Source organism: Falco rusticolus, chromosome 6 (assembly GCF_015220075.1).
Source record: "Falco rusticolus isolate bFalRus1 chromosome 6, bFalRus1.pri, whole genome shotgun sequence".
Lineage (NCBI taxonomy): Eukaryota > Metazoa > Chordata > Aves > Falconiformes > Falconidae > Falco > Falco rusticolus.
Window position 1 is genome coordinate 61,620,729 of NC_051192.1, and position 18,235 is coordinate 61,638,963.

Genomic DNA, 18,235 nt, shown 5'->3' on the forward strand with positions numbered 1-18,235 from the left:
GTTGATACAGTATATAAAAAGACCATATAAGTAGTCAAAGGAATCGTCAATTACCTTACGCTCATAATGAATCTTTGAATGGCCATTCAGATAAATTGGTTATCAGCACAGCCCTCAACAGAGTGACAAAGAGGATGACATTGAAAGACCCCCTTTTAGAAGCTAAACGTTCAGTCCTCTGCTTGCTAATATCCCAGTCACACAGAGCAGGAGAGCTTTATGCACCGTGTGTGCTGTACCTTGCTATTGTTTGCAGTAGCGTTGGCTGGAATGCCATGATGAGAAAACGGGTAACGCAGGCAGAATGTGACTTGCTGGGGACAGACCCAGCTGTGCAGCATGAACCTGGGTTCATCAAAACCCATTACTTGCCGGTCAAAGCTCTGCTTTCTGAGGCAGGTTATTGAAACTCCAACCAAACTTCTCATAGCGTTGCATTACTCTATTTTGCCTGGAGAAACACCCTTGGGATCTTACCTGTTATCACAATGCAGGAATCAATGGCTCGATTCCTACTGGCACATATGATCACCACGTAGTTTGTCTTTATTAATTTTCCTTCAATGAGTAGCTTAAACATTTCTGAAAGCCCTTCAGCCAGAGAGTAGCTGCACTCAATGATATGGACGCTATCATTGCAGGAGCTAGCTGCAAGGCCTGCCAGCCAGGGAAGCTGGGCTGAAGTCACAGCTGCAATCTGGCTGGGCACTAGAGGGAAGGTCTGTGGAACAGCCTGTTGGTACTGACGGATTTCAGACAGGTGTGATTCCCGCCATGAACGCATGAATATTTGTTCCAAATCCTCAATCAAAGGGACCTGGTCCGAGGCTAAAAAAATGAAGAGGAAAGCATTATGAAACAACTAAACAAAACTTTTGAGTTAAAACTTTAAACCCAAATTTTTTCTTCATGTACTTTTTTTAGAGATGATCATGTTTCAAATTTATGCATGCGTGACACTATTGCCTTTAGCAGATGTGAACCAAATTTTTCATTCTGAAGTGCCTTTGACATACTCAAGTAAAACTGAGTATCAGTAATTAGAAATATTTAAGAGGTTGAGTGCTGCCTGTCTCAGCATAATAGAACTTCTAAACCACAGATTACATTCAAAAGGCGTGATTTACAGCTTTTTTCCTTTTTTTGCTTTTAGTTGCTGAGGTCCAAGTTTACAGGAGAAGATGAACTTTACATGATTCTATGTCAATCTGTCTGGCCTTCAGGAACTAATTATTTAGTTTTGTTTCATTACCATGAAGTTGTTTAATATCACATGTCCTAAGACTGATATTTAATATTGCCCTGCCCTAATATTCCCTTTCTCATTTGCCAGCATGTAATATATTCATTGCAGTCTATCTGGATGTAAAATAACCTTACCTAGCTGGACAAGGTAGTAGACAGTCAGTAAGAGCTGCATTTCCTCTGAAATAGGCTGCATTGTGGAGGCTCCATATTGTTCATATGCTCTAGATAAAGACTGTGAATTTCTGTAACAGGTGTACAACAAAGGACTCACTATCACATCATTAATGTTCCCGCAAAGATATGGGAAGTTTCCATGACCTACAAAATAAACAGTGTTTGTACAGATCACATTCACTTCATAATTTCCCATGTATGCATTAAACAGCTTTAATAGAAAACCTTTTAAAATTTACAGTGTGTAGCAGTTGGACGTATCTTTTACAAGATTTACGTCATCTCTTACAAAAAAGATTTAAGGCCTTGTTGGGGGGTGGGGTTTTTACCTTTAAAAATAACTGGCTTTGCTTTACAGATCGTCAACAGGTTGTCAGGAACTGAGACAGGTTCTCCCGAGCCCACCATCGGAGATGACGCTGGCCCCACCAAAGCAGAATGTGGTAAAGATGATAGGCTTCCTCCATCTAAGATTTTAGACAGATTATTACTGGAGTAAGGTCTAAAATGATTTCCTCAGAGAGAAGTTATTCAACATCATCTCATACCCATATTTGGTATCAGTATTAAATGCTTTTTATGGTTACATCACACATTTCATGAGGTGTTACTACAACGCAGACTATTATGCTAACTTTCTTGGAGGACTAATTATATTGTTTGAAACCTTGAACATCACCCATGCATCTAAAGATTTTTAAATTGTTTATAAACAAGCAGTTCCGGGTATGAATGCAAGAATACAGAGACTTGTGTGGTATCAATGAACAAATAGTTAAGCTTTGCGTGTTCTGTATGATATACTTAGTTTCACTGCTTCTATAAAGCAAGAAAGAAAAATTTAAGATTCAATGTTTGCCTAATCATAACTTCTTTATGGTAATTTTAATTTAAACAATACAATAACACATTAAAAGAAAACATTTTGGGCCAAACAGGTTTATTTCGCTGCCTGTCACTCTAGTCTACTAGAGTGTCTAGTCTACTACTACATGGCACTACAAAGTCCAAGTGTCATGAACACTGTGACAAATAATTGATACCAAGGATGATACTTTGACCTGAGTTATGACACTAATTTTAATATCCTCAAGGTGTTTCCATTTCTAAAGATAGACACAGGCACCTGTCGGGATTTATTAATAATGACTTGATGACTGGATCCTAATGAGACTTAAACTCAGAGCCTCAAAAAGAAATCAATGTAAATGAGGCACCTAAATGTAGGTAAGCATGTAGGTATCAAACACCTTTCAAAACTCTAACAGAAGTATGCGTCTTTAAAATACTGCCTCTTTTCCCTCATTGTTTTCAGAATAATGAAACAACCATTGTCATTACCTTGGGTAATGGTACCTTGGATGTAGCTTACCATTTTTAATTCTGTTTGGAGCCTGTGGATTGAGCTGCAAGTTCCAAGTTTCAGTAGATGATGGAGATTCTGGTGACCAGCCTTTATGACGCTTTTTTGGAGGCCCTGAATTTGTTAAAGTGCCTGAATAATAGTAACATTTCAGAAAGGTATTAGAATAAAACATATGCAGCTTTGTGCATGGTAATTCAATATTTTTTGATAGGTTGAATGTGTGCATTAAGTACCGTGGTAGACAGGGTCCTCCATTAATATAATTTTTTATGGTTTTTATTTTACTTTGCTATGTCCTGCTTAAATTTCTGGGAACCTTCTGCAGAGAACTCTTAATTATCTAGGTTGACTTCACTTATTTTACACCAATGTTTACCCATATTAAGAATAATGCAGTAAGAATGAGATATGTATAGGAATGCTTACAAGTGTTAATATTTTGAAGTCAACATTGTGAGCATTTTGCTCCCTTTATTTCTGAACACATGACACAGTGTTTCATGGAACTTACTGCAAAATAAAATTCTCAAGGGTTCCAGGGCAGTATTAATGAAGATCTGAGTTCTTTTCAACCATTTTCCCATTTAAAGGATTTCTGCCACTTCTTGATGGTTAACATCCTTGGTTTTACATTATTCCATGTAAACCCATAGTAAATTAGTTCTGCACTTTACTTCTATCCACATGTAGTTCCAACACCTTTGTCTATAAAAACATAACTTTCTCACAGTTTTTCCAGGAGCTCCTGATATGTTTAATTTCTTGAATTTTTCTTTCATTGATTTCTTGAATCTTCTCGTGCAATCCTGAAAACTCCTAGAATGATGAGCTTTCACTAACATCAAGTATTTCTAATTATTGAGACTCAACTGTCCTCCAGAAATTGCTCAGCATCTTGCAGGATTGAGCTATTTCTATTTCTGGACATGGCTATGCAGAGGTCATGACACTACTTCACACTGGCAGGGCTCTATCTCCTGGCAGAATGGTTAGTTCCACATAAAATTTAAGAGACAGTAAGAATCTTATATAGAAGGGGGGGCAATTTTGCTAAATATATTTAAAATTATAAATAAACCTAAAGTCTTATTATTCCCTTGCAGAAGAACCCAACATACAGGACTTCAAAGATGACGTTGTCCTTCACGTTCTCACCACGCGAGGGCAGTATTTAGCCGTTTGTGCTACTCCCGCTTGCATTGCGTTTCCTGGCACACGTTTGTTACAAAGGTCACAAGAGACAGCATTGCAAAGATTTTTTTATTTGAAAATACCGTACTCTTTCCTGCAGATATGGTGATATGTGAAAGTAAACCACATGAAATGAATTGGCAAGAATACGTTGCTGCATGGAAGAAAGAGATCAATAACCTGAATGGGTAGAGAAAAACGATTTGACTGTGACGCCAGCAGGGAAACTTGGAAGACTTGCTCGGAAATAGCTATAGCATGTTTCTAGCCATAATGAAGACTAACTTTCTTGCTTAAACAAGCCAGTGACACAGAATGCAGTTTGTGACAGAAAACAATTAACACAAGTCATTATAATAATGGTGCAGTGAGGACAGACTTAATTTGGAGCCAGTTGTCAAAGCCTAGTGCACTTTCCCAAGGTGAACTGCAACACAGGAATCACCCTATGAGTGATTACTTAGAAATCTTTCTTAATTCCCTTCAAAAAACCTGTTGGTGAGATTGCTGCAGACTTTAAGAACCTCTAAGAACCTGGATTCAGAATCGAGTCTGTACTTCTATCAAATGAATGGACTGTAAATATAAAGAAAAACTTCTAATTAATAATGTGAGCTGCAACAAAGTTATGGCTGAAAACATAAAAAGAATTTTCTTTTCTGAAAATTAAATCAGAAAAAAAAGTGTTATGGTCAGAAAAGACTTGGAAGGGAATAGTCATTTCTATTCATACAGGAAATTATGATCATGATATCATTTGTTCCATGCTTCCATTGTACCCACGGAATATAGAGTTTACGGTTATTAAACAAATCCATACAAATACCTAACACCGAAGGTCTTGTCAGAGCAGACAGGTTATTTTTCACCAACTGCTGTTTAGGCGATTCCTTGCCATTATAAACAGCTGAGCTGAACGCTGCTGTCGAAGGGATGTGGTCTATGGCTGCAGCTGGCAAGAAAAAACCCAAAGTATTTAGATGAAACGTTTCTAGGTCAAGATCCCCAGCTGATATAGTAAACTGATCACTTGATCATTTACTTTAATAGAGCCGTCGCGGTCTGCTCAGAGTGAATGCAATGGCTGAATACAACAAATCCACTTCTGATCTCATACCAGATTATTGCTGTATGACTCCTGAGTGCCTGGGTAAAATTCGATTCTGCAATCAAATACATATGTCAGATCCTTTAGCTTCTTTTCAGGTGGACCCTAGCTCTTACATGAAGTTTACTCAAGAACCACCTAAAAGAGTGAGAGAAGTTTTTTTTAAAATTTACTAAAAATCTCCTAAACTTCCATTCCAATTTGACATCCTCTTTCCAAGCTTCTTTTAAACTACGCTGCATTAAAAAGAGAGATTTTCTCAAGCCTAATATGCTTGTAATTAATGTTGTTGTTTTATATATGTAACCTCCGGGGGGAAAAACAATCCAATCTGCTATTATAAAGACAAGAATTATTTGTTCTGGAGGGGTACCGGTATTCCAGATCACAACTGTTTAACAGGCTTCTATCCCACAGAGAGAATACAACCACCAATAGACATGCCTCAGTTCTCCTGTGTGAATTTCTTTACAGTCACAAGACACTAAAGAGCTGTTTTCATTATGAAGAAGCTCAAAGAGACAACTCTAGCCTCTATTATCCGCCACCTCTCACTTATGTCAAGCTAATGGAAAAGTAAATGTTTCAGAAAGGCTTTTTAATACAAAAAAATGTTACAGATACTGATCATTAGTTTGGGGTTTTTTTAACTTTAAAGCCACTTTTCTCAGCAGAAGAAAAAAATCAGAAGCTTTTAAGCTGACGCCCATATAATGCCTGCAGTAAAGAGGATTCTGGTCATAACATAAATAGACTGACTCAGATGAAAAAGCTGAAATGACACTGGTTCCTGTAACATTTGTCACCTGTGACCAGACAAGCAAGAGCTGGAGGGACGTAATAAAATAATTCTCAGCAACTTTTAAGATAATGGCTTTTAAAAAAAATAGGTTTGCCTTAGCTATGATCAAGCTGCAGAACATCTGTTTTATTATTTGCTAAGCTAAACCTGAGGGGGGAAAATGGACAGCCAGAAACCTTCAAAGCGTGATTGCTTTCTTTATTTGTAATATATGTCTAAATCTATTCCACTAGCTTTGTTTTATGCGGTAGCGTGTTTATTTGTTGGTCTTTCCATGCATAGAAGAGTAAGAGTAGGTGGAAACCCAGCGTGCTTTCCTTCTAAGCAGTACCTGTTTGCTGAGTCCCAGCTGGAGCGCTTGGGTTTGCTGCTGGCAGTGGCTCACTTGAGGTGCTTCCCGAGAGACCCGAACTTTCTGGCAGTTGGAACAATGTGCTTGAGCAGGTGCTGGATGAAGGCTGCCGGCCTCTGAACTCTTAACAGAAAAGAAACTTCTTATCCCCTGACAACAGCAGCATTTCCTCTTTGTCTGCACGTTTGATTTGATAATTTCACACATGAATTACTTGGAGGCTACAGCACTTGGAATGAAGGAACGGATGTCTTCAGACATGCCATCCTCATATTAGGTCAATCAATTACTTTTTACAGCTGCTGTAGTAATCACCTAGCTTTAAAGAGCCTTTCTTTCAACTGATCTGTCTTAGGTTTTACACAGACACCAGTCCCTGTGATAGCTAAGCTTGGATGATGAAAACCAGAGCTTGAGGAAGACAGCTTCATTATCTTACCTGCCCCTTTCCAGCAGATTACAGATCCTTTGGTCAGAGCTCCCTGTGCATTCCTGACCAGATAATACTTTAAGTGTTTCTGTTTCTTGGGCTGAGTGGTCAGTTTAAGATTAATGTGATTTGAGAATTCTGTAAAGTAGCAGAAACCCTTCTTGCCACAGCCAACACAATTGCCGGAGAAGCCTGATAAAATAAACAATGCATATAATCCAATGAGATAGGTGGGTCACTATTAATAACATCCAAACATGACCCTTTCCTGGAGAAAATCTGTATTTTACTTTTTTTTTGTCCACAGAGTGAACTTTTTATTAACATTTTCCTCCAAAAAAAAAAACCAACCAAACACATCAAGTCCACTCTGTTGCACCTTGGCTACCAGACTGCAAAAACAGAGCCCCACATTTACAGAACAATTAAAATAGGGCATATTTTTCATCTTTCTCCCACCACAAAAAGATCACAATCTTTACCTACCTGTGAAACATTAAACCAAGAAGTTTCTGACTGAAGAGTGCTGAAAGAGATGTTTAACTCCAGCCCTATTCAACACCACAGAAAGCATATGCTTCACTTCTGTTTCAGCTTTCGTCGAAATAAAACATGCAATTAAGTCTCCAGAACTTAAATATATTTAATCTACTATATTTAATTAGGCCTAAGTATATTTAAGTACCAAGTTCCTATTACAGCTGCTTTTTTAGAGATGAAAAAATACTGAAGCATTCCTGGGCTATTAATTTAAAGTAGCTTTCTCCAATTATGGCTGGACTGTGTTAGCACTTCACAGCAGTTTAAACTATTTATGATTACGGAAACAAAGTGTCTGTGGCTTTATAGACACAACAGAGATATAGTCCTTGCACGTAAAGAAGCTTATTGTACTCAGACTTGATGGGGCATTTCCAGGGATGCTGCCATTTCCTCTCATTCTGAGATACACAGTCAGCCTTAAAGAGGGGCTCGCGATGGTGATGTCATTATTGTCGTAAATAAAGGGCATTCCTGGCACAGTTGAATATTTGCCTTTTGATTCTTAAACAACTGTTTTTGTCCATTTTCCAAAGGATTTCCTAAGAAATTTTAACTTTGCACCAGACCAATGCAACCGTCTGAAAATACTTACTATCTACGAAGAAATCCTATAGTGTGTAATTAGAAGAGTCTTCTGCAGGGAAATTTCCTCTCTGTTCCCCACACATGACTTTAAGCATAAAGTTTTCTTTTTTCTTAATTATATCTAATGAATGTTTTTATTTGTCATCACAGGAATTGGAATGGGAAGAGTGTGTTCAGTCAATTGAAAGATGGCAAAAATAAAGGAAATATATTTCACGTAACATATGGTCAAAAACATTGGGAATAAATAACTGCAGTAAACGATCAATAGTATGGTAGATAAAATTAAAAGCCTTATAGGAAAATTACTATTTCAATCACATATTTCAAACAAATTAACTTTTCAAATTAATGGTCAATATCTTATTCCTTCAGCAAAATACAAGCACTGAAATATAACATTTTGTAAACAACTGTTGCTTGGTTTACAACCCAAGCACTTTTATTGGTTTTCAAATGACTCAGAAGAATTCATTAAAATCTTAAGTTCATGTGGAAATTGGTCTGGTATCCATGGGAACAAGTGGCTAACAACTATTGAAAGCTGCCTATTATCTCTCTGATCCTGGTCTGTAGGATGATAAAGGTCACTATGACTCATAAAATGAGGACAAGTCATGACTCTGCAGAATCCTCTGTGTTATATCAGTCAGCACAAAAGCATCTGTCTAACATCACAGAGCCTTCAGTAGCTGCAATAAAAGCAACAACAAAAGGAAACAAAATTCGAACGGATGTGGCAAAAGCTGTAGAGTTTGCATGCATTTTATGCAGACTAAGAAATCATTAAAAACACTTCTGCTTGTAAATGAAAACTTCCCATACATTTGACAGCACACTGAGCATGAGCAGCAGCACTGCAATTTTTGCCTGGTTGCCACTTACAAGCCTTTACATGTTTTCAAATACAAGCATGAGGGGACCATTTCCAAAGGTGGCACAGAAGTACTTGCACACGTTTTATCATTCTGCCGGGAGCACCCAGCAACTTGCCAAAGCCACAGGTAGAAACATTTGTTCAACAGAAGTTGTACAGTGGACGTAAAATCTTTTTATGTGGAGTTTAGATCAGTCATTACTGGTAACTTTCATAAATTATCATCTGCCTAAACTAGATTTAGCAGTAAGTTCTAACTGAAATAACCTTTTGCCCTAATCACCTATTTTTAACTCTGTGAGGTCTGCTAGAAAAATAGTTTATACCACATAGAGCACACAGGTGAGGCCTAGTAAAGATTAAACAGATCTAAATTGTCCACTTGTTTTGAAAAGTCCTTGGATAACATTCTAGAAGGTTTTTTTAGTTTTCCTTTTAAATCAAACAATCATCTTTCACCTCAAGCTTCCCCAGCTCCTCTGAGTCAGACTAAGAGTCCTTTCTTGCAAGCTCCTGCCAGCACCATTTTTCATCCCATTCATTCTGCCCGACACTCTCTTTGATGACAGCCATGGCTTCGTTAATACAGCTTAGCCCTGACATCACAGACAGAACACAGCGTGATCTTATAATTCGAATGCAATAATAAAATGCTGTTCCATCGTTACCCATCGCAGGGCTCTGCCAACCTTGTCCATAGCACTTTATGTAGCAGACTGAGTAACATAGAGAACCCAAACATTTCATCCTCCTCCTTTCTCTGAATGCCCTGTTCGCATGCCATGGCCCCAGGCAGCAGCTGATGGAGAGGACAGCTTGTTTCATAAACAAGCTTGCATTAAATATTCTTCCATACATTATACAGAGGACAAAGGTCAGGGGAGTCAGGCAAGACATAAGGTGACTCAATATATCTATGTCATGGGATTGATTTCACAAGGGAATCAGAAATCAATGCCTGGAGTTTAGGGGCTAAAAGCCTTTCACCTTTAGGTCACCAGTTCACATCCAGCTCAGTTCAGTAATGACTTAAGGCTGTTACCCTCAGAAGATTGTTTAATCAGAAGGTGTTTGATTGTATCTGTTATTTTATCATATGCATTGGCTTGAATTTGCTCACATCATGATGACTGATCGCAGATAATTTAAAAAGCTCTTCCATGGCAGGGACCTTGTGCTCAGAAGAAGGACCTTGGACTAAAAGGGTATGAAACCTGACCTACCTTCTCACTAGGAGAATGGTTCCTTTGGATCAACAGTGAGCTTGTGCTAGGCATAAAGAGAGGACTTCAGGATGGAAGGATATCCATCTAACATTTCATAATCTAATCTTTCATAAATTGGAAGAAATTTTCTTCCTGTTTCTCTTTTAAAACAATAACAGGCTTTTAACTAATATTCATATTTCTTTGGAAAGTTGAAAGCTTGCTTAAACAAAGAATGATTGTATTTCCAACTTTTCAGCAAAGGTATTTCGTCTTTTCAGTTCTACTCACAAGAAAAAGCACACACACACTGACAATGCTCCACATTTTCCCCACCTACTCAGTACCATTGCATTTGAAGACTGAAGTTCTAAAATTAAAAAATAAACTAAATCAATATAGTCAGGCTGGAGAGCTCCATTGTACAAAACCTCACCAGTACTACAAAAGTCCAATAGAACATTGCACATTTTAACGGAAGCAGCCACAGCATTTTCTACAATGTTTTCATCTTACACACAGCTTACAATGAAAGCAAACTAATCTTTTCCTCTGTCATTCTGACCTCAGGGACCCACTGAAAAAAAGAAGGATTTCTTATTCCCTGCTAGGAAAGTGGGCAGCTGTTTGGTCTTTTGGGAAGGAAAATGATGGGTGAATAGCTGCTTTGTTTATCATGAGAGACTCACTCTTAAGAGTGAAAACTGGGGAAAAAAAACAAGAGGAAAAAACCTTTGGGAATGGTACATGTTGGTTGCTTTTATTAGGAAACAATAAATATCTCACTATCACAGAAGTGCTGCCTCCATCTAAGCTTTGTTTTAGGTCACATAAAACCCAAGAAATAGCTTCCTAAAGGCAAAAAGCTGAATCTCTTTTGCAGGCTAGTTAAACCTGTCATCTAGCTTGATGAACAGAATGAATCATATGAGGTACATGCTCAGACACAGAGAACATTTTGCCTGCCAAAAATATAGTCTTTTCCAGAAAATGGGATTCTTTCCTGTGGAATAATATGTCAGTCTTAAAGACTAAGAAACAAAACAACCTCCAGCATAAATGACTTTCAATTCACAAGCACATATGACTTGACGGTGGGACAACTTTTTATTATCAATTATTACCGATAAATTGGCACATGCCCCAGAGGCACATCAACAGCCCCTAATGGGAACAAGACCATAAGTCAAAAGTTGGCCCAGAAACTACTAAGACATTTCCCTGTTTTCTTCTGGAATTTTTGTATGCTCCACAGGCACCTTCTCAAACATACACAGACACATCATGAGAAATCAGGAAACTGCTGGGAATTCATTAAGGTCTTTTCCCTTCAAATAAGTTGTTTTGGAAAAAAATCTACAGTACTGAGTATCAGCTGCCTTACAAAAACCCATATATGAAAAGAAAAAGCATGAAAATAAACAAAACCAATGGGGTTGAATGTTACAAGCGATGTGCCTGTATCGTCAACAGGTCTTACCGAAAGCATGGGATATATTCTGGCTCACGATGACAGCTCATTTCAATGCAAAATGAATCCAATTCATCTTCCCTCTAAACTTAGAAAGGCTTGAAGGGACCCTTTGCCATATTGTTTCAAAAGGCAAACGTGTTTGAAGAGCAGCCTAAACTCAGTAGATCAAAAATAAGCTTTCTGTCCTGTCTTTAAAAGCAAGACAATAAAATAAGATTCCCTTCTTCATATTAAATGTTTTCAACTTAAATCTATCACAAGACAGAGGTCACTGTGTTAAACTAATAGACAGAGAATTTAAGGAATGAATGGTTCTGTCTTTTACCTCACTATGTCTGAAACACAAGACTATTCATGTCTGCTTCTAATTCTACTTACCCTGATTTGACTTGCATCGGTGTATGAAAATCCTCACGTTTTTTCATTAGATTAGAGACCAGGAACATTATTTTATTTCCATCTCCCAGATGAAGACTTTGGATCTTAAAGTATGCAGGTTCTTTCCTACTTAAGCTTGCTACAGAATACATAAAAGTCATCCTACAGAATACTAAAATTCTTGGCAAAAGAATGTGATCCACTGGTGTGTAGGTGTGTAACAACAGCCAAAAGTAAGCATTTGAATGGTTTCAGGAAACTAAAATGTATTAAATAAGCAAGCCGAGGATGCAGGTAGCATAAAACCCTCCCAGTTATGTTCCTGTTGCCTTTTTCTGTTCTTGTTTAGCATGCAATTAACAAATACACTACTTCCTCTCTGCTAACAGCCTAAGGAGCTTAAGCTGTTAATAGTGCTAGCACTGAATGACTTGAGTGGTACAACATTCCTGTCTTTATCTTTAAAATGACAACACATGGGTGATTTACAACCCTCCTAATTCTTTTACAATCACTGGTCAAATGTACTGTGACCAATCTAACTCTGCAAGATCACATGAGGAAAGAAATTACTGTACATAGAATTACATTATGCACCTTCACACTACACTGTCATCCCAAACGCCTTGAAGAGTTGCTCAGTCTCAGATAACAACTGAGTTCACATCGTATCCCTCAGTGTCTGTGAAAGAAAACTGTCAGAAGACATGCAATTATTTCCTTTTTGCTGTTTAAAGCTCACACTGGTACACAGATATATGATGCAGCATTTTTTTGTTAACTAACTAAGAAAATAATACATAGGAACATGAGAGTGCCTGAAAAAAAGAGTTCTCCCTCCAATTATATACCACTTTTCTCAATATAAAAACTATTCCACTTCAATAACTTTAATATTCAGTTCATTCATTCACATGACTGCAGATCTTCCTTATTTGGGTTGGTTTGGACAGGGCTAATGGCCATCAGAAAGGCTACAATAAAAATAGATAAATAGATAAAGGACCTATGTTTATGTCAGAAGTTAGACTTTTAAATAGATGAAAAACAAGAAACTGAAGTATCCTGCAAACAGTATTATTCAAACACAAGTATTACCTGATTACACATATAAAAAAAATTCAATTTATAATCATTCATATTTATTTGTATTGTGATAATAGGTTAGAATCCAGAACCCATGCTATTATTCAAAGACAGTGGAGAATATTATTCCTATCTCAAAGAGGTAAATCTCATAAATGTTTGTAGTCCAAACTATCATCACATCGTTTGCATGTATATAGTAGCCTGAAAGTTCCACTTGACAGACCTACAGTCTGTCCATGTCAGTATTTGGAAAGCTAAAACAGGAAGAGGCAGCAGTTCAACTAGTCCAGTTACCAGATGTGCAGTTCAGCAACAGAACTGACTGGACAACAACTTCAGCCTTGGACTAATGGATAGAAGGTGATGAAGCATTTCTAATGAACTGGTTCACTCTGCACCTTTCCAAAGCAAACATAGCCAGGTCTGAGTTACTATCTTGTTATACACCACCACAGCATTACTGTCGATGTAAAACAGAAATAAGATCTGCTGAACTCACTCTGCAAAAATAGATTAACTATTAATTGTAGCCCACAGAAGAATCCACTTACTGCAATCACAGACACTTACCCAGCAGGGCATTGCGCCCATTGTCATCTGGCAGGAATCTTTTATCCACAGCACACACTAAAAGGTGATCAGGTAAATTTGGTGACTTTGCACCAACAAGTAAAAACCCTGATGGTACCTCAATATGTTCATTGGAAATTGAAACCAGTCTCAAATCTTTACCAGCCTGGCAGAAACCTAGAAAAAAATCAATTCAATGTATTTTAAGTTGACAAGATTTTTTTGTTGAATACTCACCATTGTCTTCATTAAAGGACTTCCTATGTTTTTAACAAAAACCAAAGTTTTATCCTCTGAGGTCAAGGGTAAGCAAAGAGATAATTTTCTTTCCTGGCTTTTGGTCAGCCATAAACAGATGCTACCAGTACAATAAACAAACAAAAATCTGAAAATTTACAGGGAAGTTTCTCTTGATGATGTTTTGCAACCTACTTATTTATGGGACAATATACTAACTTTATCACAACTTAGGTCAAACATTCAGAAATGGAGATAATAGTTCTCAATATCTGGTGAATTTTACTGGTTTTTCCTGGGTCTTGGAATATTTTTTACAAGATAAGCTTTAAATAGAAAAGAGTGATGATAAAGCCATATGAATTACCACATTTCAGCAAATGCCGTGCCTGCAAACTCAACCTTTTAAAGGTTGCATTGCGTAAGAGAACAGAAGCACTGTCCTCATGCCAGGTGTTCCAACAGAAATGCTTATCTGACACACTGAGCAAAGACCCTGTCAAATACAAGAGCAAGCCAGAGCAAGCCACCTTTTTCTGGCAGTTAATGTATACTGACAGTTTTAGGATTTCTACATCATATAGGTTATCTCATTCTGATGAATTATAGGGAAATGGCCCCAATCCTACACTTTCCAGTAAGGCAAATGCCTTCTGACAGCATTTTCAGTGCATTTCTTACCATCAGTAGTGCAACATCCTTCTGGGGGAGGCTTCATCTGGTAAGAAACAGGACTACTTGATTCTGAGCCTTCTTCCTCCTCCTCCTCTTCTTCTTCCTCATTATCTGCTCTGCTGCCTGCTACAAATTATCACAGCATAAATGACTTAGACAACAGAAATCACTGGCAACAAACCAATGAATGAACAGTGTGACCCAGTTACAGCAAACCGGGTTCTCTCCTCTTGACAATGACTTTGCTGTTGCCAGCTCCTAAGGTATTTGTTGTTCCCTTAAAGATCCAACTTCCAGTCATGTTTACAACGGAATGTCTTTCATTAAAAAAGAAAGCTTTTAGTTCCTGTGCAAAAAAATGTTCAAAAGCATGAGCCAACTGCACCTGAGAAGGAAAAAAAAATATGAAAGGACAAATAAACAGAAGCCTCAATTTAGTTTTTAAAAATCTCATCATTTTTAGGCTAATCTCACGATTTTTAGAAGCCTAAGTCCTGGTGTTTGAACTCTTGCTGATCACAACAGTGTAACCATATCCTTTGTTTTACAATATTAACAGCCAATGTAAAACCAAAGTCATTACTGCTTAGCACTTTAGAATGTCCTGGCTACAGTCCAAGTACAGATTTTAATAATTAGGTATTGACTGTGTCCTTGGTGTTGTACAGGAAACTGAAGAAATGGTTCCTGCTTGAAACTAGGTTCACCACAGATGGTGCCACAACAAGAACACCTAAGTCTCAGGCCGTCTGTCTCCCAACAGACCCCAGAGCACTGAGTAAAATATTGCTACTGCCCCTACAACATCGAGGAAAGGCAGATCTCTAGGAAGACCATTCACAGCAGCCTGTGCTAGCCTAGGAGGCAATAATGAATGCTGGAGAGAATACATGAAGTAGGCTTCATTTTTTGGAGGGCTTTAGGTGTTTCTTCTTCAGATTCTCTGCTGTAAACCACTTTTCTGGTGCACCAGGTACCTAAACCAGCATTCCTACCTGATAGCTTGCTCGTTAAGAGAATTTACCTGCATATCATAGGTGTATTTTTCAGCCTCTCAATTAGAGACTGGTTCTTTCATTCTCTTCACCCACAGGACAATAATTTTTTCATGTATAATGCAACAGCTCCAGCAAAACATATTGAGCAATGACTCCATCCCCTCTTATGGCTCAGACACACTCACGACAAAAGGGACAAAGCTGGCAAGCAGAGGAGTGCAGCTAAATGGTAAATGGGGAGAGCACTTCTATGGACAGGACTAAGGAAAAATTCAGACCAGATCCAGCCTTACATATGACAGAGATAGGGCACAAGTATGAAGTGAACCCTTTATATATAACTTAAGAACTTCATATAAGTATATAACTTATATAGAACTTAATACAAGCTATGTGAATATTTTAATATACATATAATGTTTTCTCAGTGGGACTATTCATAGGGCTGATAGTATCCTTCAGCTGATTGCAGCATCAGGTCTTAAATCAACAGCCACAAAATATATTTTATCTATGAACAGACAACCTCCCTTAAATGCAGGTCAAGGAAGGATGCAGTTAACCACAGGCATGAGTTAGCTGCAAAGTTCATGTCAGACCGTGGTGCTGCTGTAAGAGCTGAATATAACAACACTCAAGAAAAATCTTACTGCAGTGGAGCCAGTTGCCATACCACTGCTCTGCATTGCTTTCCCATGCTGCTTCCCAGCCTTTTCCCACTGAAGCCCCAGTGATATTGGTGGTATAGGACTTGGATAATAATGGAAAAATAATGCTTGTCATTAACTTCTGAAATCAGCTTTGCACCTTTTTGACAGAAGCATAATACACAGGCCTAAAAGGTGGCACCCAAATGCATCTAAGAGCATAAGAGAAAAATGGAAGAAATATGTTTTTTTATTTGAGAGATAAGGTGTGAGTAGAGAATCAAAACCATGAATGCGATTTTGATTCAAATGGGATTTTGATTTCAGAACTGAAGAATTAAAGAACCTCATTGATTTGCATATGCTGACTTCTAATAACTGGCAATCCAGTCCACAGGTTTAATTTTCAGTTTATATGATAATAACTAGGCAAACAGAGATATGCAAGAAATCTAAACCTGTTACAGCCAAATAACCTTGCTTCTATTGTAAAGAGATTTTAAAGCACATTCCTAGAAAGTTCCTGAACATCCAGACCATTTATTGGCATTTTCAGATATGTTCTGCAATTAAAAAGGCTAAGAAAAACTAAGAAGATGTTAGAAGACCCTCATTAGAAATGTACAACCAGTGAAACCACAGCAGGCTGCAGGCTTTTTGATAAAATGAAAAATCTAGCAAAGGTTTGTTGAAATAATGGTAATGGTTTGGGAGCATTTTAAGCACCACATGAATTTGCCAGGTCTGGGGAAGAGAGGAAACACATCAATAACAAAAAAAGAGAAAAACCCACCAAACAGAATGAAAAAACATACTATTATTGGAGCCAAGGTCCAAGTCCCAAATTCTCAGAAGAATGGGCTTGTGATAACTGGCATGATTGGAAAGCTGTAGAAAACCAACTAAAGCTGGCTAGAGGCCATATAAAGAATGGAAAAGGAAAAGGAATTATTTACAAAATGTTAGGCACCTGCATAGAAACTCCCTGTCAGCACAGGGAAAACGACAGTAGAGGAAGACAAGGTCTGAAAGAGGAAATAGAAGGCAGGAAAGCAGCTAAGTAATTACTGTGTTTGAAAATTGAGCAGCTGCAGAAACAGTTACAGGAAGAAAAGGAGAAAAAACAAAAACTGGAAGAAAAGGTTGAGATGATGCTTATGCAAGCTCCCAATCTCCCTGACATTTTACAAATCAAAAAGTTAATTATATCCTCTGAAGAATGGGATAGAAACATATAGCGTGACCTCAGCAACAGCGACCTGGGGAAAGACAATTCTTTATCTCCTTCAAATCCCCCTGAATTGGAAGCCAGAGCCATTACAGAAACAGAAGAAACTACTGGACCTCAGGGTGTAGCAGGAGATCATACCCAAGAAATTGCTGCATTCCATCAGAATTAGATGGCTAATTTGCAAGAGTGCTATGGCTGTAAACCAGGCAAAACTACAACTGAATATTTATGGCAAATATGTCCAACCAGAGAAGACAGAATCTTACTAAATCATGATGAAGTCGATGGATTTTGGGGTCCTGATGTCTTTTTCAATTCTGGCCCCAAATGATCCCCACTTGATAATACGTAGGCATACTGGGCTAGCAGAATAGATATACTAGAGAAAGGAGAGCCTCTGTTAATACCCATTAGATACTTGAGCGAGCTCTCCACAGCTATTGCAAAAGCTGCCTGTATCAAGGCCATGCATGACACAGCTCTCTTAATGTTCTCGTTTCAGCAGTTGTACAGATCATTACATGCTCAAGCCATTAATTAAGGGAGCCCCTGCTGTACTCAACTATTATCTCATTGCAAAATGAGATGAAATTAGGAGAAACACATACTTCAGTACCCCACTGGTCATAAGGAACATTGCTGACCACCAGGAAGAAGCCCTGTTGTGCAGAAATCTCCCTACGTGGGGAACATTAAGGCATGACATTATAAATCATGGGGGAGAAATGGGATGGGGTGATCTTATCTATTGACACAAAAAATACAGATCATAACGTCAGACAAATTATATGATCACCTGAAAATAGTGCCCAGGAACCAGGAACCATTGATCGCCAGCCCAGGACTCAGAGGTGGAGAGAGCTCTATAATCAAGCATTGGCATTAGGCATTCCAAGAATTCAAAGAAAACCTGCTGGCATTATCCAGGATCTAATTAATGTGTTTCAGAGACACAGTAACAGCAATTGGAGGGAAAACACGCCAAACACTGAGACACCATCACCAACTCAGAGAGGGGACGATAAACCCTTCCTTCTCTAAAATTCAAGATCAAA

At 38.1% G+C, this 18,235-nt stretch overlaps 1 protein-coding gene across 1 annotated transcript in view; it reads right to left on the minus strand.

Annotated features, from left to right (window-relative positions):
- Nucleotides 1–18,235, minus strand: part of GREB1 (growth regulating estrogen receptor binding 1) — a 108,971-nt gene that overhangs the window by 40,588 nt on the left and 50,148 nt on the right. The window contains exons 3-11 of the mRNA XM_037392688.1: nucleotides 14,311–14,430; nucleotides 13,393–13,569; nucleotides 6,681–6,863; nucleotides 6,221–6,364; nucleotides 4,806–4,931; nucleotides 2,795–2,917; nucleotides 1,752–1,889; nucleotides 1,381–1,566; nucleotides 478–828 (exon numbers count right to left, since the gene is read on the minus strand). Coding sequence (XP_037248585.1) covers nucleotides 478–828; nucleotides 1,381–1,566; nucleotides 1,752–1,889; nucleotides 2,795–2,917; nucleotides 4,806–4,931; nucleotides 6,221–6,364; nucleotides 6,681–6,863; nucleotides 13,393–13,569; nucleotides 14,311–14,430 — 1,548 coding nt within the window. The remainder of the gene's footprint in view (nucleotides 1–477; nucleotides 829–1,380; nucleotides 1,567–1,751; nucleotides 1,890–2,794; nucleotides 2,918–4,805; nucleotides 4,932–6,220; nucleotides 6,365–6,680; nucleotides 6,864–13,392; nucleotides 13,570–14,310; nucleotides 14,431–18,235) is intronic.